The sequence below is a fragment of the Amblyraja radiata genome, chromosome 22, assembly GCF_010909765.2.
Source record: "Amblyraja radiata isolate CabotCenter1 chromosome 22, sAmbRad1.1.pri, whole genome shotgun sequence".
Taxonomy (NCBI): domain Eukaryota; kingdom Metazoa; phylum Chordata; class Chondrichthyes; order Rajiformes; family Rajidae; genus Amblyraja; species Amblyraja radiata.
Window position 1 is genome coordinate 36,309,166 of NC_045977.1, and position 24,154 is coordinate 36,333,319.

Genomic DNA, 24,154 nt, shown 5'->3' on the forward strand with positions numbered 1-24,154 from the left:
TTGTAAATCTTATCCAGTTTGACAGTGGGTTGATACCGGAGGGTAGAAGCAGGAGTTGCTGGATGACGAGGGTTTCACTACATAAGGTTAGAGGCCAATTGAGAAGTTGTAAGACTGGCTCACAAAAAAACCCTACAGCATTTAATACTAATTTTAATGCAAGGCATCCAATTAGAGGTATTCAAAGTATTCCAGGTGAGGTGGGCAAGAATTTGAGAAGTTGGCAATAAGGTTGGAACTTGTAAAGGAAAAAGGAATTAACCTTTATTTTAAGTGAACATCGATGACAGGAAATGTTAAAAACCCCAAGGTAGAAAAATATTTACAGCAGATGGAGTAAGAATTCCATCTCTATGATGTCTGAAATTCCTGTTTCCTTAAAGTGTAATATGAGATTTAGATTGGGAGTAGAAAAAATAAATCAAAGGCACTGTCCTGATTACTGAGCTTTTGAATAAAGAATCATATGTCCATAAAAAGTATCCTAGAATACATTCTGCAAGAATATAGCAAGTGGGTAACACTAATTTTAAATTATAGTGATGCAGTCAAATGATAGTGAAATATTCGTATTGTAAATAATTACATATCCTGTCAAAACTAAAACATCTTTTAATATTTATATGCAGGATAGTGATACAAGGAATATATTCTTATATCACTATTTACACACTTTAATAAGGGAACAAATTAATTCATATCTTTAAATATGAAAAGATGTTTTAATAATGACAGGTAGACTGTAATTAGTTGCAGGATAGTGATATAAGGAATATATTCTTATATCACACATTTTTTACACACTTTAATAATGGAACAACAAAATCCTGCATATCGTTAAATATGAAAAGGACATATTTAAATATTTAAAAGGCACTAAATTTAAAGCTATGAAAAAAAGGTAATATCTTTAAATTTAGTCTTGATTGACAGATAGGCCATATTGCAACAATTAATGAACGGCACTCCAGATAAGCGCTGACAAAAGTCTGCGTGGCCTTGTTGAAATCTTCTGCGAGCAACCTGGTCAACGTAGCACAAAATCTGCGATTCGTCTCGCTTCCAAAAGCCGGTTCCAGACACACGTTAGGCCTCGGGCTCCAACTACTCCCAAACGCACATGGACTCAGAGCCACCGCTGCGTCAAAAATCGGTCAAACCCCCAACCGGTTCCCCTCCCGCTTTCTTACCCTCCTCGTCGATGTCGTCCACGAAGTCTTCAGGGTCGCTGAAGCTTTCCTCCGGCTCTTCCAACTCGGCCTCCTCCGGCACTTCTGGCACTGCCTCCTCTCCCACCGTCTCTGCCTTTGCTACCACCGTCTCTGCCTCTGCCTCTGCCTCCTCTACCACCGTCTCTGCCTTTGCTACCACCGTCTCTGCCTCTGCCACCGTCTCTGCCTCCTCTACCTCCTCCTCCTCCTTCTCGTCCTTCTCCTCATCCTCCTCGTCCTTCTCCTCATCCTCCTCGTCGTCCTCCTTCTCCTCATCCTCCTCGTCGTCCTCCTTCTCCTCCTCTGCCACCATCTCCGCTACCACCACCGCCTCTGCGACCACTGCCTCTGCCTCCACCACCTCTGCCTCTGCTTCCACCACCTCTGCCTCTGCTACCACCACCTCTGCCTCTGCTACCACCACCTCTGCCTCTGCCTTTGCTACCACCACCTCTGCCTCTGCTACCACCACCTCTGCCTCTGCCTCTGCGACCACCATCTCTACCTCTGCTTCTGCTTCTGCCTCTGCCACCACCACCTCTGCCTCTGCCACCACCTCTGCCTCTGCCACCACCACCTCTGCTACCACCGACTCCATCGCCGATTCAGTAGTAGCAGTAGTAGCAGCAGCAACCGCCGCCGTCTCAACAACCACCACAACCTCATCTTCAGCCTCCGAGAGCTCGCCGTCGCTCGTTTCCTTCATTCTCCTCTCGATCGGCGGCCGGAAAAAGAGCGAGAGGACGCGCGGCACGGGCACAGGCGAGCGCGTAACCACCCCTCCTCCCCCGCCCCGCACAACCGCCCCTGTCCTGTTCCCGCGGGAAGGCGTGCGTGTGCGTGCGCGCGCGCGCAATGTTCCGCTTCCCCACTGTTCGTGCAACGTCCCCGAGCGGGAGCGCGCACGCAATGTTCCGCTTCCCCACTGTTCGTGCAACGGCCCCGTCCCCGAGCGGGAGCGCGCACGCAATGTTCCGCTTCCCCACTGTTCGTGCAACGGCCCCGCCCCCGAGCGGGAGCGCGCGCCCCGAGCCCGAGCCAACGGCTTCAGCTCGAGGTCGTCACCGCCGCCCCCACAGCACTCAGAGGGGTGGACGCCCCATAGAGACAGAATCAAACACTGGAAGCTCATTAACCGTTGACAGCGTACCTTCAAGATGGGAAAACCAAAACATTATAATTAAATATTCTGTTTTGTGGCCGATGATTGATTTATTTCACGGGTATCCGTGATGATGGAGTTGTCCCTCCGTCTTCCCCCCCCCCCTCCTGCAACTGTGGCACGGTCTGCGGGAGGCCATGTTGCGCGGCCAGTGATGGCGGGCTGGAGTCGCGTGTACCTCACACCGTGACATCGGGCTGGAGTCGCGTGTACCTCACACCGTGACATCGGGCTGGAGTCGCGTGTACCTCACACCGTGACATCGGGCTGGAGTCGCGTGTACCTCACACCGTGACATCGGGCTGGAGTCGCGTGTACCTCACACCGTGACATCGGGCTGGAGTCGCGTGTACCTCACACCGTAAGTAAGGGGACACGGTGACAGCGGGCGGGGGTAGCCGGTAACTCACACTGTGTGAGGGGGACACGGTGATGGTAGCGGGGCGCTCGGACTCTCCCTAAATATCAAATAAACTTCCAAAAATTAATACCGTCGATGTGCCTCCCTCTCCCCTCCCCTCTCCCCGCCGGCGGGCTTCGTGGAGCGGGGTTAAAGGTCTAAGGTAGACAACATTGCTGGAGAAACTCAGCGGGTGCGGCAGCATCTATTGAGCAAAGGAAATAGGCTTTTCGGAGGGAGGAGGAGAACTTCTTCAAAGTAGGCATACCTTGAGGAGACGGGGTTAAAGTTTAGTGTTGAGTCCGGTCTGAAGAAGGGTCTCAACCTGAAACGTCACCTATTTCTTTTATCTCCAGAGATGTTGCTTGAGCCGCTGAGTTACTCCAGCTTTTTGTGTCTATCTTCAGATTGAAGATTTAATGTAGTCTGAAGAAGGGGTCCCGAACTGAAACGCACCTGTCCATTCTCTCCTCAGATCCTGAACCACTGATTTCCTCCAGCATTTTGTCTTTTGCTGAAGATTAATATAGATGCGTGCTTGATGCTTTACGGTGGTCGAAGGGGTTGTTGTTGTTGTGCATTGTCACTGATGACATTTCCCCTTTAATTAACCAATCTCCATCTCAATCCATCTCAATTGTGGTAGTCATTATTCTCTGGGTAAATGAAATCCTTCCTAAATTGTCTATTAGATTTATTAGTGACACCTTTTATGCTGAGATGGTCCCTGAACACAAACTGAGCTTATTTGTAGTTTTTAAAAAAGCATCAATTTGTTCACAACCTGGGTTATTCAACATGCCATTGGAATGGTATACTTTTTTTGGAAAATTGTAGAATGTGAGTGTTGCTGGCAACTTTAGTATTTCTGGTCTTATTCTTCTTACGTATGGCGTGCACAGCCGAAAGTTGTAGGACAACTTGTTCTATTTGATCTCATTTGATTGTGCACGCCGGGTTGATTGCATTCGTCGAAACAGGGCGGACCACGTGAAGGTTCCAATCTTCCACCCCGTATTTCTGGTCCATCCTTAAACATATGGAATTAAGAGAGAGTTAGATGAAGCTCATGGGGCTAGTGGAGTCAAGGGATATGGGGAGAAGGCAGGCACGGGTTATTGATAGGGGACGATCAGCCATGATCACAATGAATGGCGGTGCTGGCTCGAAGGGCCGAATAGCCTCCTCCTGCACCTATTTTCTATGTTTCTACATCTGAGACAGTTAAGTCAATCACACTGGTTGGCCTGATGTATCTAATAGTCTGAAGAAGGGTCTCGACTCAAAACATCGCCCTTCTCTCCAGAGATGCTGCTGAGTTGCTCCAGCTTTTTGTGTCTCTTCGGTCTGAAATGAATGGCAGATTTCATTTCCTGAAAAGCATTAGTGAGCCAGATGAGCTTTACATCTACCAGATGGTTTGAATAGTTAACATTATTTAGAGGACCTTGCGATACTATCTGTAACAAGTGTTTGAAGCAAATCTTGTACTTTAAAAAAAATGTTTACTAAATAATACAAAAACTGTCTTACAGACATTCTCATGAAATATGTATATAACATTTTGGAATTAAGGTCCTCCGATGGCAACCTCATCAATCACTTTCATATATTTGTACACATGTGCTAGATATGTCACATAACATTTTATCCTTAGATGCATCCTAAAATATTGGCAAGTTCAAAGGTTTCAAAGGTCTTTTATTGTCACATACACCAATTAAGGTACACTGATATGCAAATTACCATACAGCCATACCAAAAAATGTACTCCTTTGCCTCAGCGTGCAATCCGTGCACCAATTGAAACCAACTTTGCTGCCTTTATCTTCTCGAGTGTTTGGTTTTTCAATTTTTGTTTGTAACTGCATTGCATCTGCCTTTACAAATTTGAATTAATTAAGAACTCTGGTTATTGTCTTTTTGTGTGCATTGAGCAAGCTGATATCCAGCCTCAATAAAGAGTACCCCTCATTCATTTGTTCAAACTCCTCAAACAGTTTCATAGTCAAATTTTCCTTTTTTTTTTAGTTCTGGGCATTGATGCAAAGATAAATTTGTAGCCCATCTTAACTGTTCTTGAGATGGTGGTGGTGAGCTACTTTCATTAACCACTCCAGTCCTGGTACAGATAATCACACAGTGTTGTAAGGGAGCGATTTCAAGAATTTAAGCCGGCAATCGACACAAAGCTGGGTGGCAGTGTGAACTGTGAGGAGGATGCTATGAGAATGCAGGGTGACTTGGACCGGTTGGGTGAGTGGGCAAATGCAGGGCAGATGCAGTTTACTGTGGATAAATGTGAGATTATCCACTTTGGTAGCAAAAACAGGAAGGCAGATTATTATCTAAATTGTGTCAATTTGGGAAAAGGGGAAGTACAACGGGATCTTGCTATTGAGGGAGTGCAGTGTAGGTTTACAAGGTTAATTCCCGGGATAGCGGGACTGTCATATGCCGAGAGAATGGAGCGGCTGGGCTTGTATACTCTGGAGTTTAGAAGGATGAAAGGGTATCTTATTGAAACATATAAGATTATAAAGGGTTTGGACATGCTAGAGGCAGGAAACATGTTCCCGATGTTGGGGGAATCCAGGACCAGGGGCCACAGTTTAAGAATAAGGGGTAAGCCATTTAGAACGGAGACAAGGAAACATTTCTTCACCCAGAGAGTTGTGAGTCAGAGGACGGTGGAGGCCGGTTGAATTGAATTGAATTTTATTTTTGTCATTCAGACCTTTTGGTCTGAACGAAATTTCTCTGGATACTTTCAACGGTTCTCTGGATACTTTCAAGAGAGCTAGATAGGGCATTTAAATATAGCGGTCAAGGGATATGGGGAGAAGACAGGAACAGGTTACTGATTGGGGATGATCAGCCATGATCACATTGAATGGCGGTGATGGCTGGAAGGGCCAAATGGCCTAATCCTGCACCTATTGTGTATTGTCTAAGAGACGTTGACATATTTGTAAGTCAGTATGGTGTGCAAATTAGAGGGCACCTGCAGATGTTGATGTTACCAGGTGCCCACTTGGCTTTGTCTTACTTGGTGTAGCAGATGATATTGCAGTAACTGGAGTGCATTTTGTAAATGGTATTTTATGGTGGAAAACTCGTTTGTTTAGAGTAGTAGTTGGGTTGTGATCAAGGGAGCTGCTTTGGATGCTGCTTTAACTGGATGATGAACATCCTACTTGAGTTCCAATGTGTAAAAATATGTCCTGGCCTACAGCTTCTCAAATCTGGATTAAAATTTGTCATCACATTGTGTTATCTCAGCCATTCTCATAGATGTTCTATGAGACAGTTTTTCTCCCCCAGGATTTTGATGAATTATTTCTTCAAAATCTCTGCATTGTGTTGCTTATCTTACCTGATCAAGGGAGCTTTGATTGCTCCAGAATCATTGTTGTGTTTTTCAATGTACATGCCAGAAAACATCAGCAATATTATTAAAAAAATTAACCAGAACTTGAAATCTCGTGTTAAATATCTAAAATCTTTGATAGCCAGTAAAATAGTAGCCTGAAATTAGTAGCAGTCAATAGCAGCCTACATGTATAAAAATCTTAGTTTAAGATTTTTGTATATAAACGTGCTAAGTAGGTGGAAGCCAATTGTAGTGGGACAATTAACAATCTACAACCTGTTAGAGACATTCTTGGGAAGGCGCATGGCCAGCAAAAGCACATTTTTTAATATTTTTTTTCCAGAGATTTTCAACAGAGTTGCACAATGGAAAACGACTATGCAGAACTGCTGCCCCGTGTTTGTGCTGTGTTGGGAGACTCCAGAAAGTCCGTTGTTGATGATACCTGTTTGGAGAAGCTACTTGACTGTTTCCAAGCAATAACAGGAAATGGTAATTTGTGATCATTTTATTTAAGCTGGTAATCTTGGGCAGCATGAAAGAAATGGTTATGGGAACTGAGTTGAGAATGAAAAATTTGATTAACTTTCGGAAAGATATTTGCTAAGATCTACTTGCCTTTCATTAAGGAACATGTATCTTTGTTGAATAATCTATTCTTATTGCCAGAAACATAAAATAATTGCAAAATAACAATTTGGACTCCTAATCTAAAATCTAAACTAAACTATCTCTAAACTAAATTAAATGTGGTGGCGGCAGGTTCGTTGGTATCATTTAAGAATAAATTGGATAGGCATATGGATGAGAAGGGAATGGAGGGTTATGGTATGAGTGCAGGCAGGTGGGACTAAGGGAAAAAAATTGTTCGGCACGGACTTGTAGGGCCGAGATGGCCTGTTTCCGTGCTGTAATTGTTATATGGTTATATGGTTAAATGTGAACAAACACTATCATGGTATAGAACTAGAGAGTGATCAGTGCCCCAAAAAATGAATCTTTGTAAGATGTTGAAGATTAGAAAAATGGATGGGAAAAAATATAGGACTAATATTAATATTTTAAAAAGGATAGGCAAATACCTTGTGATAATGGTGATAATAAGTAAGAATTTGATTTCAAGGTTTTATTTATTTTTCTTTTCTGTGCTTTCTTCAGAAACGGAGCTCTGTATCCTGCAGAAGATTCCATGTCTGATAAATATTGTAAATGCTTCCAAGCAGAAGGACCTTAATCCAAGCATCTTGTCATTCATTATGCGACTGACAGGACTACTCGCAGCTTCTGAAGATCATTTCTGTAAACTGGAGGTAAGTAATCACAGAGTCAATGACCTGGACGGCACAGAAACAAACAGTTGAATCCAGTGGTCCATGCTGACCGTGATGCCGATCTATGCAAATCTCATTCACCTGTATTAGGTCTATTCTTTTCCAAGCACTTGGCCAGAATGTTTTTTAGACAGTCATAGAGTTATACAGAGTGGAAACAGGCCCTTTGGCCCAACTTGCCCACACCAACCAACATACCCCATCTACCCTAGTCCCACCTGCCTGCATTTGGTTCATTTAAACATTGTAATTTTTGTTTCTCTACCACGTCCCCTGTGGAAAAACTTGCCCCACAGATTTCCTTTACATTTCTTATCTTTCTCCTTAAACCTATGTATTCTAGCTCTAGATTCCCAGACCCTTTAAAAATGACTCGGACTACCAACCGTACAGTTACCCTTAATAACTTTATAAATATCTGTAAGGTGAACCCCCTGCCTCCTATGCTCCAGTTAGAACAAACCAACACTATCCAACCTCTACTTGTAAATATAACCCTCCTTTCCAGGCAATGTCCTGGTAACCTTCTGCATGCATTCTAATGCTATCAAATCCTTCCTGTAGTGCGGCGACCAGTACTGCACACCAACTCCAGCGCAGCCTAACCAATATTTGTACAGCTGCAACATTACCAAAAATATTTAATTTTCATCCTTCTGATGTTTTTATTTGAAGAAAGGTAGTTTCCTTGAGAATCAAATCTAACCATTATTTGGTATTTATAGAGATCCCCTAATTTAAAAGAAAGAATCATAATAACATGTTTGGAAATGTAAAGTAAGTATAAAATGTAGCAAAAACACAGCGGCTTCATGACAATTGAAAAGGGAAATGCCAAGTGGATATTTTGTATGGATATATTTTCTGAGAAATGGTACACCTTAAATATTTAGGTTTTGTATCCATCTTTACTTGTTAGCCTGCTATGTAGTTCCAGTATTTTCTGTTTTAATTCTCCACTTTTCTAATATTTGTAACATTTTGAACTGCAGTGAACTCCATCTTAGTTCTTGCATTTCTATTCATTATGTGTTGCACTACCCACCTTAATTATACAATCAGAACGCAGTCTGGTAAATTACCATACTATAAAATAAGCAGTGCTTTAGATTATTGATTTGTGTGCGAAAGGGCATATTCATTAATTTGATTAAATTGTGGTCAAGTTGGTATCTGAAGTAGCAAGTATTCTGTGTTGTGCTCCTTTCATTCTTAATTCCATCTTTCCATATAAACTCCAGTGCTTCTTTTCATTGTCATCATGTACTTTATCATGTGAATGCACTAATCCCATCTTCTCAATTATGCGTGGGCCCATTGTTGATCATGTATTTGTGTCTCCACATTTGCTCTCCATTGACTCCTTTTTTCCTCCATCCACACCCAATGTAGCCTTTCCACGTAAAGGGAATCATGGCACCATCGATATAGAGAAACAATAGATGAGAATTTTAGATGTTGAAACTTAGCATCAGAGATCTTGAGCTAAGATATTTTGTTCTATAGTAGGGTTGGGAGGGTTATGCGGTATATAAATGGAGTTAAAGCATGGAAGCAGAAAGACGTGATCAATGATAATCCACTCGACTTCTCCACCATTTCTGCAACTACCAATGTGATCAACCTAGTCTTCCAGATCAGTATTCACTCTTACCCTAACTGCTCTCCCTGGTCCAGCCAAAGTCTCTGCTCCCCGAAATCCAACTGCCAAATTCACAGCCAGATCTGACTGCACCATATACACTACGAACAGGTCTTCCTCTCATCTTCCAGGTGAAAGAGAGAGACCCGTTCGTGCTGTTTATAGATCATCCAGTTTTGGGTGTGAATTTGATCATTTCGCTTTATCCACAATATAAAGTCTTCATCCATTGGATTCAACAGAGCAGAGAAAGCAGTCCGGAAAAGGAAGAATACTCAGCAGGTGAGGAGAGTATCTATGGAGAGACTGGTTCTTTCTCCTCGGATGCTGAATAGTCTGCTGAATATTTCCAGCACTGTTAAATTTATTTCAGTTGAAATTACAGTCTCTTGGAGTATAAGTAGCAAAATCAAATTTAATTTGAAGAAGTAAAGCCAGCCCATAGAGGGTTATCTTTGGGTTAATTTAATTTTTTTATATAGTTTGCCTAAAGTGATGTTATAGTTCCAGTGTTTTTGCTACCCCAGGCTGATGGAATTATGAACAGTCTGTTTGGGAATCCTGCAAACATTGAGACAGAAGCATGGAAGGATGCAACTGTACGCTGCGGATGGCTCTTGGGTATCCAGAATATGCTGCACCACGAAGCTCTGATTCACTTTCTCTGTAAACATGGTAATCACTCATTCCTGTAAATCCTATGCCTGGTGATAACGATAATGCAAAAATATAAACACTTTCTATTTTAAGCATCTATAGAGATCACTGGAAAAATCAGTTCATACATAGATGTTCATGTAGTTCAAAAACCAACAAGAAATACATTTAAATATTAATTATTTATTAGAAAAGAACTGCAGATGCTGGTTTAAGTTGAAGGTAGATACAAAATGCTGGAGTAACTCAGTGGGACAGGCAGCATCTCTGGAGAGAAGGAATGGGTGACGTTTTGGGTCGAGACTGTTCTTCAGACTGATCTTTAAATCCGGTAGATACAAAATGCTGGAGTAACTCAGTCTGAAGAAGGGTCTCGACCCAAAACATCACCCATTCCTTCTCTCCAGAGATGCTGCCTGTCCCACTGAGTTACTCCAGCATTTTGTATCTACCTTCAACGGGGGCAGAGGAGGGAGACAAATCCCTCTGCATCTCAGAGTTTTGCAATCTCTCACAATTTAGATAATATGTCTATTTATTATTTTCCTTCTAAAATAGGCATTTTCATATGTTCCCACTTTATAGTCTACTTGCCAGATCTTTACCCACTCGATCCTATGTTGCCTTCTTCACAATGTACTTTTCCACCATCCAGTGAGTACATTTGAAGTTGCGTGGAAAAACTATTTGTCCTTATCGAACAAAAGGTGTAAATCTGTTGACAACACTTAAGAGAAGGTTTAATATTCTGATACCTGGAACATTATCTAAAGGATCTAAAGGATTATCTATACGATCTGCTTGATTATTGACAGATATTATGAAAGGTCTTTATCCTGAATTGACATTGCTCATTGTTCTTTGCACAAGCAGACAAGCCAGTGGGAGCAAAATTATCTTCCAACTAAAATGTAAATTTATTTAACTAAAAACATTTCCTACATTAACTTTTATTTCTGTTTTATCAGAGAAAGGTGCACTGAATTTCAACAATAGATTATATTTTCTTACCCTTTGTACCAACAGACTGCATCTCTGAGATTATATGGCTTCAAAAGGATCCAAGTATTTTTGTGGCCTCAACAGCAAGTCAACTTTTAGCAAACATTTTATCTTTCACTTTACAACATTCTGAATTTGCTACATTGAAAACTAGCAGCAAAATTGAAGTAACTGATGCAGTTGGTACAGTTACTCAACTGGACTCAACTGTTTGGTCTGAGTGTGTCTGTGCAATTACTGAACACATTGACGAGTTTCTGAGATCCAACATCACTTCCAACATTCAACAGTCCCTGAAGCTACTATCGAAGATTTCTGTAACCTGCAGTCCAGTTTGTTTTTCATCGCTGTGGCTCAAGATAGAAGGAAGTATAAAATTACTTCTAAATGGTGATCTGACTACAATTGGCCAGCCTTTGGCAGAACTACTCTTGAATGTATCCAGGTAAGAATCCAGAAGCTATTTGCAAGACCTACTTAATATTCTATGTCTCCAAATATTTGTCATATAGCATTCTGATTAAAAGGTTTGCTTTACACTATGATGGCAGATTTTTGTTGGCAATCCACCAGAACTGAGGTGTGATGGACTTATTGCAGTTTCAGTTATGTTAATTTCAGATGTAAAGTCTGGAACCTAATATATTACTCTCAAATAAATCTGCGAACAGCTGTCTTGCCCAAGAGTGAAAAATATAAAGATGTATTGCCACACATCATGTTGTGATCCCACTTGGTGGCACTTAAATCAAAATTGTCTTCGTATATGTGCTTAAACTTTACGATCTTGAGGTGTAAAGCACAAACTGAGTAATTGAAAGTGTTGACCAAAACAAAAAATATTGAGGTAAACTTCTCCAATTAATGTTGGAAATACTTTATTTACAAAAATGATTCATAATGCCGTAGAAGCAATTGAGAGTCTAATTGAGTATGCTCCTTCACTTGTTTAGCATCATTAAACTAGGCTGGGCATATTTATTAATTAGCAACATTGTAACAATTGATAATAAATTATGAATGCTTAGAAAAGGTTGGAATTTTTTAGGGTAATAGGAACAGTATACAGGTATTAAAATGGTGTAATTTATTCTGCTGGGGTTGAATGGGGTTTAAATGTTAGATACTGAATTTAAAAATATTATGTCGCTAATCAGTTTCAATATATATGATAAAACCATCGTATGGTTATTTATTCACAATGGCTTTTATATGCTTGTGTTCAGTGGTGATGAATTGCTGTCAATTGTGTGATGTGTGCGAGGTAGAAAACGGGGGAGGCTGACTGGTTCCTCACAATCAATGCCCTTGGTAATGTCTCTGGAAATGTGCACTGCCTGGATTAAATTTAGTGATGCAGACCATGATGATGGCAATAAAAGAAGAGCCTATTGATAATTGTGGCATAACCTATTGGCTTTATGTGCAATTGTCTTTATGTTGCATGCAGTAAAAGATGGATTGTTTTCAATGTATCTTGCAGAAGTACAGGATGTGAAGTACTGCACTCCAAGACCTGGGAATTACTTCGCATCTTACTGAGCTCACTGAATCAGGCTGAAGCATTGCCATTAGCAACAGGGATCCTAAAGCTCCAGAACTGGTATGAATGTTTAGGTACCTGTTTTCTTTACACAGAAAAGTATAATAATTGTATTTAGCTACATACGAACATATGAAATGTAGCTAACATTCTCCCCCTCCCCCCCCAGTAATTTTATTGAGATCGTACTTTGGCCCAATTTTTAAATTGTGTACAAATATAATTCATTATGAATATTGATAGAAAGAATCTTTGAGTTTTCAAGATGCAGTACAGTATAACATGTTCTATTGCTGTCCTTCAGGGACCTGAATTTTATTTAAATGTGGGTGAATAAATTGAATATGCTCCCTTATTAAAATCTATTCAAGCATTTTGCCAATCTAAATTATCTCTGATGAATGATTTGGGTCATTTATTGCATCGCTTGTTGATGTATTAAAATTATCATTCAGAATGCATAATAAACAACATCAGATTACTTCCACTCCATTCAGGGGATTTAGTTTGTATTTTGGAAGTGAATAGACTTTAGCAGTAGATGAGCAAATTCATCCTATCTCAATGTTCTTTCTTCATCATGCATGTGATATCAGAATATATCAGAAACATCACTTTTGATTCTCACCCCACAGAACCATTTGCCTGAGCGTTTCTAACATTTTCTATATTAGTTTGGGATTATCAGCATCTGCAAATTTGTTCTCCATTTACAGAATTTCAAAGAGTTACTCCCCTCAGCATGACCAACTTTTTCTAATTCCTATCCTGAATCACCATCTCTTATTGCATGACTCTCATCCCTGGTCAAGGAAATTTGCATTTTAATCCATCCTGTGAAGCCTGTAAGAAAAAAATGTCCATGTGCGCTCATTTGTTTTAGACCCACAGTCCACAACTACGTACAGCGCCCTCCATAATGTTTGTGACATAGACCCATCATTTATTTATTTGCCTCTGTAGTCCACAATTTGAGATTTGATTTAAAAAAAAACATCACATGTGGTTAAAGTGCACATTGTCAAATTTTATTAAAGGGTATTTTTATACATTTTGGTTTCACCATCTAGAAATTACAGCTGTGTTTATACATAATCCCCCCCATTTCAGAGCACCGTAATGTTTGGGACACATGGCTTCACAGGCGTTTGTAATTGCTCAGTTGTGTTTAAATGCAGGTATAAGAGAGCTCTCAGCACCTAATCGTTCCTCCAGTCTTTCCATCACCTTTGGAGACTTTTATTGCTGTTTATTAACATGAGGACCAAAGTTGTGCCAATGAAAGTCATTATGAGACTGAGAAACAAGAATAAAACTGTTAGAGACATCAGCCAATCCTTAGGCTTACCAAAATCAACTGTTTGGAACATCATTAAGAAGAAAGAGAGCACTGGTGAGCTTACTAATCACAAAGGGACTGGAAGGCTAAGGAAGACCTCCACAGCTGATGACAGAAGAATTATTTCTATAATAAAGAGAAAAAAACAAACACTTGTCCGACAGATCACAAACACAATCAGGTGTGGATATGTCAATGAGCACTGTCCGCAGAAGACTTCATGAACAGAAATACAGAGGCTACACTGCAAGATGCAAACCACCAGTTTGCTGCAAAAATAGGATGGCTGGGTTACAGTTTGCCAAGAAGTACTTAAAAGAGCAACCACAGTTCTGGGAAAAAGGTCTTGTGGACAGATGAAACAAAGATTAACTTACATCAGAGTGATGGCAAGAGCAAAGTATGGAGGATATGCAACAAAATACTAAACATGACAACTTTAATTTACATGACATTGCTGTGTCCCAAACATTATGGTGCCCTGAAATGGGGTGGGAGACGACTATATATAAACGCTGCTGTAACTTCTACATGGTGAAACCAAAATGTATAAAAATTGCCTTTATTAAAAACTGACAATGTGCACTCTAACCACATGTAATTTTTACTATTATACAAATCTAAAATTGTGGAGTTCAGAGGCAAATAAATAAATTATGGGTCTTTGTCCCAAACATTATGGAGGGCACTGTATTATCTTCTGTGAAAATGGACGTATTATTGGTCTGATTTATCTGCCATTTTCTGTTCCACCAACATTATTTCTATTGCCTCAGTCTGTAAAGGATCCGCATAAACTGCTACTAAGCTATTCCTAATTATGCACGTTGTGCTTGAGAGAGCCATCTGAAGTCTGCTGAGATGCAAAGCCTTCAAAGCAGAAACAAATGCACAAGGGAAATCTTATATTATAATCTGTTTCCGAACCCTAGAGATATTGATTTTTTTTTTTCATTTTTAGTTCCAACGATATTTAAGGTGATCAAATCTAGTTTGGATAATTACAATACATAGTTTGCCTCAATATTTTGGATGTGAACATTGATTCTATTGAATTATACATTTACATTGGGAACATTTTTTAAGTGACAAACCAGCTTTGCATATTCAAAAACCAGGCAATGGAAATGTTTCTTTTGCCACAGTATTGTGAGGGGTGGCTTTCCAGATACACAAAACCCCCAAATATTGATTGAGAGACCATATGACCATGGCCGTGTTCAATGAGATAAATGCTTGCTTCGCACCTCTCGATCCCATTTTGAGTTGGGAAACACAGAGCTCCCCTTTCTCTTTATCACAATAGTGCAAAATATCTACCTCCTGCACCCACACACAACTCACTGACTTCATCCATTTCACCACTAACTTCCATCCGGCACTCAAATACACCTGGACCATTTCTGACATTTCCCTACCATTTCTTGACCTCACTATCTCTATCGCAGGTGCTAGACTCCTGACCGACATCCACTATAAACTCACTACCCATGGCTATCTGGACTACATTTCTTCCCACCTTGCTTCCTGTAAGGACTCCATCCCCTACTCTCAATTCATCTGTCTACGCTGCATCTGCACCCAGGGTGAGGTGTTCCACACCAGAGCATCGGAGATGTCCTCATTTAACAGGGAACGAGGGTTCCCCTCTTCTACCATAGATGAGGCTCTCACCGGGGTCTCTTCTATACCCCGTAACTCTACTCTCACTCCCCATCCCCCCACTTGTAACAAGGGCAGAGTCCCCCTTGTCCTCACCTTCCAGTCTACCAGCCGTCACGTACAACAAATAATCCTCCGTCATTTTCGCCACCTCCAACGTGACCCCACCACTTGCCACATCTTCCCATCTCCTCCCCTGTCTGCTTTCCGCAGAGACCGCTCCCTCCGTAACTCCCTGGTCAATTCGTCCCTTCCCACCCGAATCACCCCCTCTACAGGCACTTTCCCTTGCAACCGCAAGAAATGCTACACTTGTCCCTTTACCTCCCCCCCTGACGCCATTCAAGGACCCAAGCAGTCTTTCCAGGTGCGGCAGAGGTTCACCTGAGCCTCCTCCAACCTCATCTATTGCATCTGCTGCTCCAGATGTCAGCTGCTCTACATCGGTGAGACCAAGCGTAGGCTTGGCGCTCGCTTCGCCGAACACCTCCGCTCCGTTCGCAATAACCAACCTGATCTCCCGGTGGCTCAGCACTTCAACTCCCCCTCCCATTCCAAATCCGACCTTTATGTCCTGAGCCTCCTCCGTGGCCAGAGTGAGGACCACCGCAAATTGGAGGAGCAGCACCTCATATTTCGCTTGGGCAGTTTGCACCCCAGCGGTATGAACATTGACTTCTCTTATTTCAGGTAGTCCTTACTTTCTCCTCCCCTTCTCAGCTCTCCCTCAGCCCACTGGCTCCTCCTCTTCCTTTCTTCTTCCCACCCCACCCTCACATCAGTCTGAAGAAGGGTTTCGGCCCGAAACGTTGCCTATTTCCTTCGCTCCATAGATGCTGCCTTACCCACTGAGTTTCTCCAGCATTTTTGTCTTCCACTGAAGATGTATAATGTTTGGTTCTAATGTCTAGATGCTATTGTTTCTCAGTATTGATAGTTGCCACCTTTCCTTCTCTGTGTAATCATATCTGCAGTTTTGATATAGCTATGTTGTCTGTATATTTGGCTAATCCATATAAAAATATTTCATGGTCATGTAATATTTGTCCTAATACAATAAATATTGAATGCATGTATCCGTTGAAAGATCAAGCATTGCCATTTTCCAAACTATGTTTCTTAAATGACCTCCCACGATGAGCTGTTTCCTTTGCAAACAGCAGTGTTTCTTTATACAGCTGATGTTGTAGTTTAAAAAAATAATGACTGCTTGTAACTTACATTTGAATGTAGCATGAAGATGGCTCTTGCTAGCATTAATGCTAACTGTGCTACATGCCTCCTGTTTCAGCAGCTCCTTTGAATGCATTTTTTTACAGTCCACAGCCACTGAGGATGCAGGCCATGACAACAATGTTCCAGCCGCTGAATTACATCTTTAACGTGACTTCTGCACAACCCAAGGATGCTGCAGGTATTTTAAGATGTAAACTGCAGAGAAATGTGTGAGGAAACCTGCCAGAAAGCCTGTGTTTTGTATTGTGGAGCAAGAAAGGTGTCTAGCATAATGCCCAGCTATTCTCTTGTGGAAGCAGTGGTGAGCTATCCATTCCCACCCTTATGAACCCAGCTGTTATGCATTGGCTACGGCCCATTGTTGCACCTTTCATTGCAGCAGAGGGGCTTGTAGCACATCATAATGATCTCCAGACGTTTACTGAGGCATCATCCCAGAGGAGTTTATGGCTCCATAGAACATAAATCTGCCGTCACTGGAAGACATCATACATATGCTCACCACTTCTGCTCTGACAAATTCCTTGTTCTTTGACCTGTTCCATTCCAAAGAAAATTTCCAAGCATATTGTCAGGAGCACCGGCTTTTTACAGAAACCATAAAAGCAACAAAATACACCACTTCTTTTAGACTTTTGCAACTTGTCGTAACCAGAGAGTACCACAAAATTGTAGCTAAAGCCTAAAGGTATCAGTCAACACCTAAGCTGTGGGTAACTGGTGAAATGGAGTTGGTGGGATATTCTTCCTGTTGCTGAATATATAGAGTTGAGAGAGGGTGAGAGATGGAAATGTTGAAACTCAAAGGGAGAAGATTAGTGTCAGATCAGAGTGGCATCTAATGGGGTGCAAATTTTAACTTTTTAGAAGTTGTAATCATGGTTGTTTCCTACTTTATGAAAATAACTAAGTAGTGAAAAGTGTGCAGCTGAAACTTCATCCGCTAGGAAATACAGAATTAATGAGGTTCTTCACATCCTGAGTAGAATAGGCCCAGTCCTGATCAAGTAGTCAAAGAAAAGATGTGTGTTTTCCACTTCAGAGAAACATTTGATATCTCCATTTGTTAACTTGTGCTCTTCCAAAAATAACAATGTGAAACTATAGTTACACCTACAAAATAAAATCTCCATTTTGGTTAACAGTTTGTCAATATTATCTGCGTTAAACAAAAGCGATGTTCTTTAACACTGAAATAATCTGTTTTGTTCCAGTTGTGCTGGATGAAGGCTCAAATCACAGGGTTGATATTGAACAACATCTTTCCAAAAAATCAACCTGCATCAGCTTGATCTGTCAGACACTTTCGCATCTCTTTGAATTCTTAAAAATGGTTAGTAGTTATGTTGTGCTACTAATCATTACTGATGTCTTCTCAGCTTTGAAATCTCAATTATCAACAAGAGTATAAATGGAACATTTTATGGGTGTTAAAGGAAATCCTATTCTTATCTTTGATTTTTGTATCGTAAGGAACAAAATAACAGGTCGTCTTAACTTGCGGGAAATTTCCATATCTCTCCAAAGGTGCTTTTTAATGTACAGTTAGTTCTGCTATAACACGATAGAAACAAAGTGTTGCAGAAGATTGCATTATAAAGACAATTGTGTCAATGAGGGAAAGTGGGTTTGTAGCTAGATTCAGATTCAAAGATTCAATTTTAATTGTCATTGTCAGTGTACAGTACAGAGACAACGAAATGCATTTAGCATCTCCCTGGAAGAGCGACATAGCAAATGATTTGAATAAATAATAATAAGTGTCCGGGGGGTGGGGGGGGTGATTGGCAGTCACCGACGTACGTTGTTGAGAGAGAGTTTCAGACTTGCAATAACAAGGTTATTTATTATTTAAGTTTTTTGTTACTTTGTTATAAAAACAAAGGATTTTCAAAAGTAGGGGTATTTTCAATTGCAATAAGTTTATTTTTGTTACTGCATGTTACATTATTTAATAGAGTATCATTGCACAAGTGTCAATGGAAGCTATTGATTGTCAATTTCAATCAATTTGGCCTGCTTAATGCAGATAGTGTTCCCCAAATTACCAATCACATTATATCCAATTTGTGTTATGGAGACGCACATTATAGTGAACAACCAAGAATTGATATAGTGAACTACAAAGAAGTTAATATAAATTAATTTTATCAAACAACTTGTAAAATAAATCAACATTTTACATTTTATTTTTGATTCAGCCCTCCCAGGTGAAAGATTTGTCATATCAAGCCTTGATTAACTCGGTGCTAACTATCCTACAGTTGTGTATTGGCACAGCTGTTCCCACCACTTCAGCTGGTATCAAAATTGGCAGACATTTGATCGGATGCATCAAGGTTCAGAGAGCAGGGATAGATGTTATTGGTGCAATCGTGCAATGGACAGGTATGAAAAGAAACAGCATTGAAGTATTCTTTGCCTCTAACATGACTCTTTCTAGTTCAAATTTGTATCTCTTCCTGATTACACCTTTAGAAACTCCAAATGTTGGTCATGCCAAGTTCAGCAAAATCCATGTGCTGCTATTTGAGAGCCGAAGGACTATAAATGTTTTTATATAATGATTTCTTATTATCTTAATAACAGTGGTAGCTTAGCATGCAGAAAGAAAACATATAATATGTTGAAATGATTTTCTATGTCAATATTATTTATCCTCGGAAAATACTTTGGGATATTTGACTGTGCTAAAGTTGCTATCTTACAAAGAAAGTTATTGGTGTTTATTAAGTAAACAATGATTCTAAATTGCTCTGTGGATTTATCAATAACTTGATGTACAAGATGTTAGGTTAGAAGTTATATTTCCTTGAAGATTTATCAGCAAAGTTTAAATTATGTTTTATTGGAACATTTGTTAAGTATCATGAGAGTAATTATTTTCTTATTGCAAACATAGTACATTCCTCCATCCTCTTCCACATCACCCTGCCAACAAACCCCTACTAATTGTTTGCATAAACTATTCCCCGAATCCACTTCCTGAGCAGACTTCTGTTCAGGAGTGTGAATTTGTTGCTGTGTATTTTGGAATTATAATATTGTTAACTTCTATGGTGTCGAGATAGATTGAATTATTGTTGAAAAAAAACATATTTAATTACAGGGGAAGTCAAGGAAGTCGAGAATGCATTAAACCTTCTCCTTGATTATGTCAGAAACCCAGATACAGACTGTACAGTGAGTATTACCTTATTGTATCCTGTACCATAATATTTCGGTGTAAATCTGTTTATTCATGAATAAAATCTGACAATGTGCACTTTAACCACATGTGATTTTTTTTTTTCTATTACAAATCTCAAATTGTGGAGTACAGAGGCAAATAAATAAATGATCGGTCTTTGTCCCAAACATCATGGAGGGCACTGTAGTATGCTCCTCTGTATGCAATCGTACCAATTGCAGCTAAACTAAGTATCGTGTGTAAAACGTTAGGTAATTTATCAAATCTGTAATGTTTAGGTTTTGAAGAAGACTCTCCAAGCTTTACTTCAGTGGATGTTATGCTGTATTAAAGTTGCAGATTCTCCCGTGTTTGAAAATAAATTGCAAGAGTTTATTCATGGAGGTAGGAAAATGTTATTTATTGTGGCTGTATTTTAGATAGCATTTTGACTTTTGTTGCCACCTAAGCTTTATTTATAAATGAAATTTGAGCAATACTATATCAGAAATTTCTATGCAACAAGTTAATGGGAATTATGGACCAGAATTTTATGTCCAGTTACATTGTTATGATTTTATTTATATATTAAAATAATATTCCTCTTGAATATGCCAGCGTTCAATCTTTTACAATAAACTATTTTTATAATCACTGAAAATACAAAACAGCAATTTAGTTTATATTGGCTTTAATCCTCAAAATTCTGTGTATTTGTAAACCTTAACATTTGTAAAATAGAATACAGACTGATAATTCAAATCTTATGCTTATTAAGGAAAATGCAAAGTTTGAATAAGATTTAGAAATGTTCCTGGCAGCTGGGGAATGGTATCACAGGTTCAGGAGAGTTAGATAGAAGAGCCTAATGTCAAAGGTAGAACTTAATAGTTCAATATTTTGTGTTGCTGATTTCATTAAACAGACCTGGGTCTCATTTCTAATGCTGTGTCCTATTGTACCAAAACAATGCACTATTGAGAGCTTGTATGGTCCTTTATATTTTAGAAGATTTAAGGAGACTATAAATAGCACAACATGCTTTTGCATTAAATATTCGCTCCCTTAATGATGGTGCAGAAATTTTGTTTGTATATGGTATGGAGCTATTTCACATAACCCAGCTGAAGTTTCCAAAGCTGTCATGGTTTATTTTGGTTGCATATTTTGACAAATCTTGAATTAATATCCATCTTTCTTCACTATATCTACAGACTTCATATCAATAATAAAGAAAAGACTGTTTGATGTTCATTGGGAGATTCGTGACTCCACAGTTGAATTTCTTGGCGAACTGTGTTTCCAGTTTAAAGGTATTAGTTGTCTTTCAAATGGAAGATATTTTCCAGATAAAAGTACCATTAACTCAACAAAAGTAACATTTGTTTATCTAATAAATAGCAGATCAGCCAGTTAGTAGTCAAGTCATAGGTGTTGATTAACTTGCTGTTATCTGCATAATGATGAGTCTCCCTTTAGCAAGATCCTTTCAGAAATGTGATCTTTAACCAAGTTCTCATCTTGTGATCACATTTAAGGATGAGTTGAGATTAACCCGGTGTAACCATTTTCTTAATTATAATGTTCAAGTGGTTACTGAAGTGTCGGACAACAGGCTGAAATGTTTGTAGATCTTACTAAGATAAATATTATCAGTAGTAGAGTTTACTCATTTGTACTGAACTTTGATCTTTGATGTTTTTATATTTATTTCAGAAATTCAGAGTTTCTGCCTGTTAATTGGGACCAGTGGACTTCCTCATCTTGTTTTGGAGCTGCTTTCAGATCCTGAAAGTTATGTCCGTGCAAGTAGCATTATTGCACTGGGAAAGATGGACTACCTCTCTCCCAACTGGCAAACTTTATCAAATGAGAAGAATTTAATGGAAGAGAAGGTGGGTACGATTTTTGAATTACATTTTATCTGCACCCATGTTTTAGTTACATTAATAATTTTACTTCACCTGCTTTTCAGATGTTCTAGACTTGAGGTTGCCACCAGCATTGAGATTTGGTTGCATAGCAACAAGGAACTGCAGAAGCTGGTTAATACAAAAAAGGACACAAAGGGCTGGAGTAACTCAGACGAGTTCTCCAGAGGGATTGCCTGACCTGCTGAGTTACTCCAGCACTTTGCGTCCTTTTGCAGTTGTGTTATGTTCCATTTACTTGGGAAGCAGCTGGGAAGTACTTTATTTCTGCATTTACCTACTAATATCAGTATATTTAGACAGAGAGCTTTCTTCGTGATGAGGTGCCATCCCTCAAACTTACGTTGAGCCTAACTGGAATGAGATATGATTCTGAAGACAGGTCAGTGTAACAATAGGACAAAGAATTTGAGTTGCAGTTAACTGTAGGTTTGGGTCACATTTAGAGATTGAACAGAGGTGTTGAATAAAGTGGCCTCCAATCTCTATCTGATCCTCAAACCATAAGACACTAAATTGAAATATGTGCAAATTCATGGGGGTTTAGTTTTGAATGGGCTTTTGGGGACCTTCGCAGTTTGTAGAGAAAAAGGAACAAAATATGAATAGCATGGTGCTTCCCATATTGATGCTGGTTCCTAGAAACAGATACAACCCCAACATTTTGCAACAGCTTGTCAAAATCATGGCAACTGCTGTTTATGCCACAAATATTTGATATGAAAATTCCACATCACTTGAATAACTGGAACCAAAATTTCGTGTTCGTTTTCTAGGTCTGCACAAAACTTGAGAGTCTTTAATTTACAACAGAAGTCTTTAATTCTTTACTCAGTGCTGGCAACAAGACAACTCAAAATGGCTGCACACACACTGTCTACAGACAGGATAAACTATGTACAAAACATCTCCCTTTGTCCTGTGCAGCGCCAGCTGCTGCACGGGAGGAGCAACGGGTCCTCCCACACCACACAGTCCACCAAACATCACACCAAATATTTAGGAAGGAGCTGCAGATGCTGGTTTATTCCGAAGATGGGCACAAAGTACTGGAGCAACTCAGCGGGTCAGGCAGCATCTCTGAAGAAAAAGGCTAGGTGACAAAACATCACCCGTGTCTTTTCTCCAGAGATGCTGCTTTTTACTTTCTTGTATTATTTGGTGCTATAAACGGCAGAATAAAACTGAAGATTGTATTCACTGTTAAATATTAATTTAAATTGTATATTTGTATCTTAGGCTATTTTGATGTAAGCACTCAATGTTTGCACAAAGAGATTTGCCTCATTAATTTCTGGCGCAGAGAACATTTAAAAAAACAAATAAATACAACTTTTTTTCCCTTCCAGAAGATTATTCTTTCCAGTTTGTTGGACATTTTGAACCAAGATACGGAAGGGTTCCCGAGGAGGGCTGTGGTTAAAGTGTTCGCCGATTGGGCAAAAAATAGCCACAAGCTCAGCTCGTGTGAATTAGCGGATGTGGTTCCTGTTGTTTTGAAGATCGGGGGCTATGATTTGGATTGGGAGGTCAAAATGTATAGTCTGGAACTGGCAGAAGCTTTCATAGATGGGTCACCATTCAAATCAATAAACCCGTACGCTGATGCATTGCCAAATAACATAAGGTCAACGCAGGTGAGATGTTTTCTGCAGAACCTCTGTGATACGGGAATTTTTGATATCTTATTTCATGCTTTATGGGATTGTGATAGACCAGTGGCTCAGAAAGCATGCAAGATACTAATGAAACTAAAAACGACTGCTTCACGTGCTGACAGCATTGAAAATGTCAAGAATCTGAATGGATACAAACCAAACAGTGAAAGTTTCCACAGCTGGCTTTCTCATAATCACCTAAATTTGAAAAATGTGGAGGATGTCATGGAAGTTTTGATAACACTGGACTTGGAATATCAGCACCAGCACCTCACATGTAGCAGTGATCATATTGAGACCAGTCTTCGATCTCTGCTCCAAGATATACTGGCAGCTGCTGAGAACTCTGAGGAAAATGATGCAGACTGCTACTAATCTGCCATTCGTTGTAAAAATGTGGAATGCTAAATATGTAACATTCATATAAATCAACCTTTATCAACTGAGCTTGAAGATCCCGCTTAGTCAACAAATGTATTTTCTTATGATTGCAATTGAAATTAAATAAACTCATTTTTCTAACCCTGTTTGGTTTGATTGTAATTTAGTTGTTTTTTTTTCACCAAAGAAACTCTTGCATTTTGTGTGTCTAAACGATGGCTGGGTAGATGTTTTCTTTTCTGCAGTTAAAGTTGTACAAAAAGTGAAGTGATGGATCACCTTTCCACTGCAATTCATATGCTTATTGTAAATGTAAAATCTTCTCTTGAGCTAGTGTTTTTGAACAGCTTTTTTAAAGCATTGCAATTATCGTATTGCATGATTTTTTTTTTTTTAATGCATGTGTTTATGAATGGTAATGGTGCTGCAGGTAGGTGGTGTGTGGGGCGACTGCTAG

General features: G+C 39.8%; 3 protein-coding genes and 1 long non-coding RNA gene across 8 annotated transcripts in view; 2 read left to right on the plus strand and 2 right to left on the minus strand.

Annotated features, from left to right (window-relative positions):
• Positions 1–1,369, minus strand: part of eif3b (eukaryotic translation initiation factor 3 subunit B) — a 24,922-nt gene extending 23,553 nt beyond the window's left edge. The window contains exon 1 of the mRNA XM_033041044.1: positions 1,191–1,369. The gene's annotated coding sequence lies outside the window, so the exon portion shown is untranslated. The remainder of the gene's footprint in view (positions 1–1,190) is intronic.
• LOC116985439 (uncharacterized protein DDB_G0271670-like) lies at positions 1,197–2,353 on the plus strand. Its single transcript, XM_033040229.1, has 3 exons — positions 1,197–1,485; positions 1,522–1,759; positions 2,105–2,353. The coding sequence occupies exons 1-3, from the start codon at positions 1,202–1,204 to the stop codon at positions 2,351–2,353; spliced, it is 771 nt and encodes a 256-aa protein (XP_032896120.1). The 5' UTR covers positions 1,197–1,201.
• Positions 2,232–23,843, plus strand: brat1 (BRCA1 associated ATM activator 1). 5 transcript variants are annotated; one of them, XM_033041040.1, is made up of 14 exons: positions 2,232–2,559; positions 6,490–6,638; positions 7,305–7,456; positions 9,647–9,794; positions 10,803–11,223; positions 12,262–12,381; positions 16,642–16,736; positions 17,767–17,891; positions 18,760–18,946; positions 19,668–19,741; positions 20,027–20,132; positions 20,942–21,040; positions 21,444–21,622; positions 23,011–23,843. In XM_033041040.1, exons 1-14 carry the CDS (start codon positions 2,444–2,446, stop codon positions 23,689–23,691), a joined length of 2,652 nt encoding a protein of 883 aa, XP_032896931.1. In that variant the 5' UTR covers positions 2,232–2,443; the 3' UTR covers positions 23,692–23,843. The 5 variants fall into 5 exon arrangements, with proteins under 5 accessions (XP_032896931.1, XP_032896934.1, XP_032896930.1 ...); XM_033041043.1 differs by having other exon boundaries at positions 2,233–2,734; positions 17,773–17,891; positions 23,008–23,843; XM_033041039.1 differs by having other exon boundaries at positions 2,487–2,559; positions 23,008–23,843.
• Positions 14,895–16,303, minus strand: LOC116985921. The gene is made up of 3 exons (XR_004415371.1): positions 16,201–16,303; positions 15,707–15,712; positions 14,895–14,976 (listed from the first exon to the last, which is right to left on the minus strand). It is a non-coding gene; the product is annotated as an uncharacterized LOC116985921 (long non-coding RNA).
• Positions 23,844–24,154: the final 311 nt, after the last annotated feature.

Bases quoted from the DNA above. Each gene is read 5' to 3' on its own strand.
- brat1 (XM_033041040.1), top strand. From the start codon at position 2,444: ATGATGGAGTTGTCCCTCCGTCTTCCCCCCCCCCCTCCTGCAACTGTG. The intron at 7,457-9,646 runs GTAAGTAATCAC...TTGCTACCCCAG, and splicing joins ATCATTTCTGTAAACTGGAG to GCTGATGGAATTATGAACAG. The intron at 17,892-18,759 runs GTTAGTAGTTAT...TTTTTGATTCAG, and splicing joins TCTTTGAATTCTTAAAAATG to CCCTCCCAGGTGAAAGATTT.
- LOC116985439 (XM_033040229.1), top strand. From the start codon at position 1,202: ATGTCGTCCACGAAGTCTTCAGGGTCGCTGAAGCTTTCCTCCGGCTCT. The intron at 1,486-1,521 runs ATCCTCCTCGTC...CTCCTCTGCCAC, and splicing joins TCGTCGTCCTCCTTCTCCTC to CATCTCCGCTACCACCACCG. The intron at 1,760-2,104 runs GCCACCACCTCT...AACGTCCCCGAG, and splicing joins CCACCACCACCTCTGCCTCT to CGGGAGCGCGCACGCAATGT.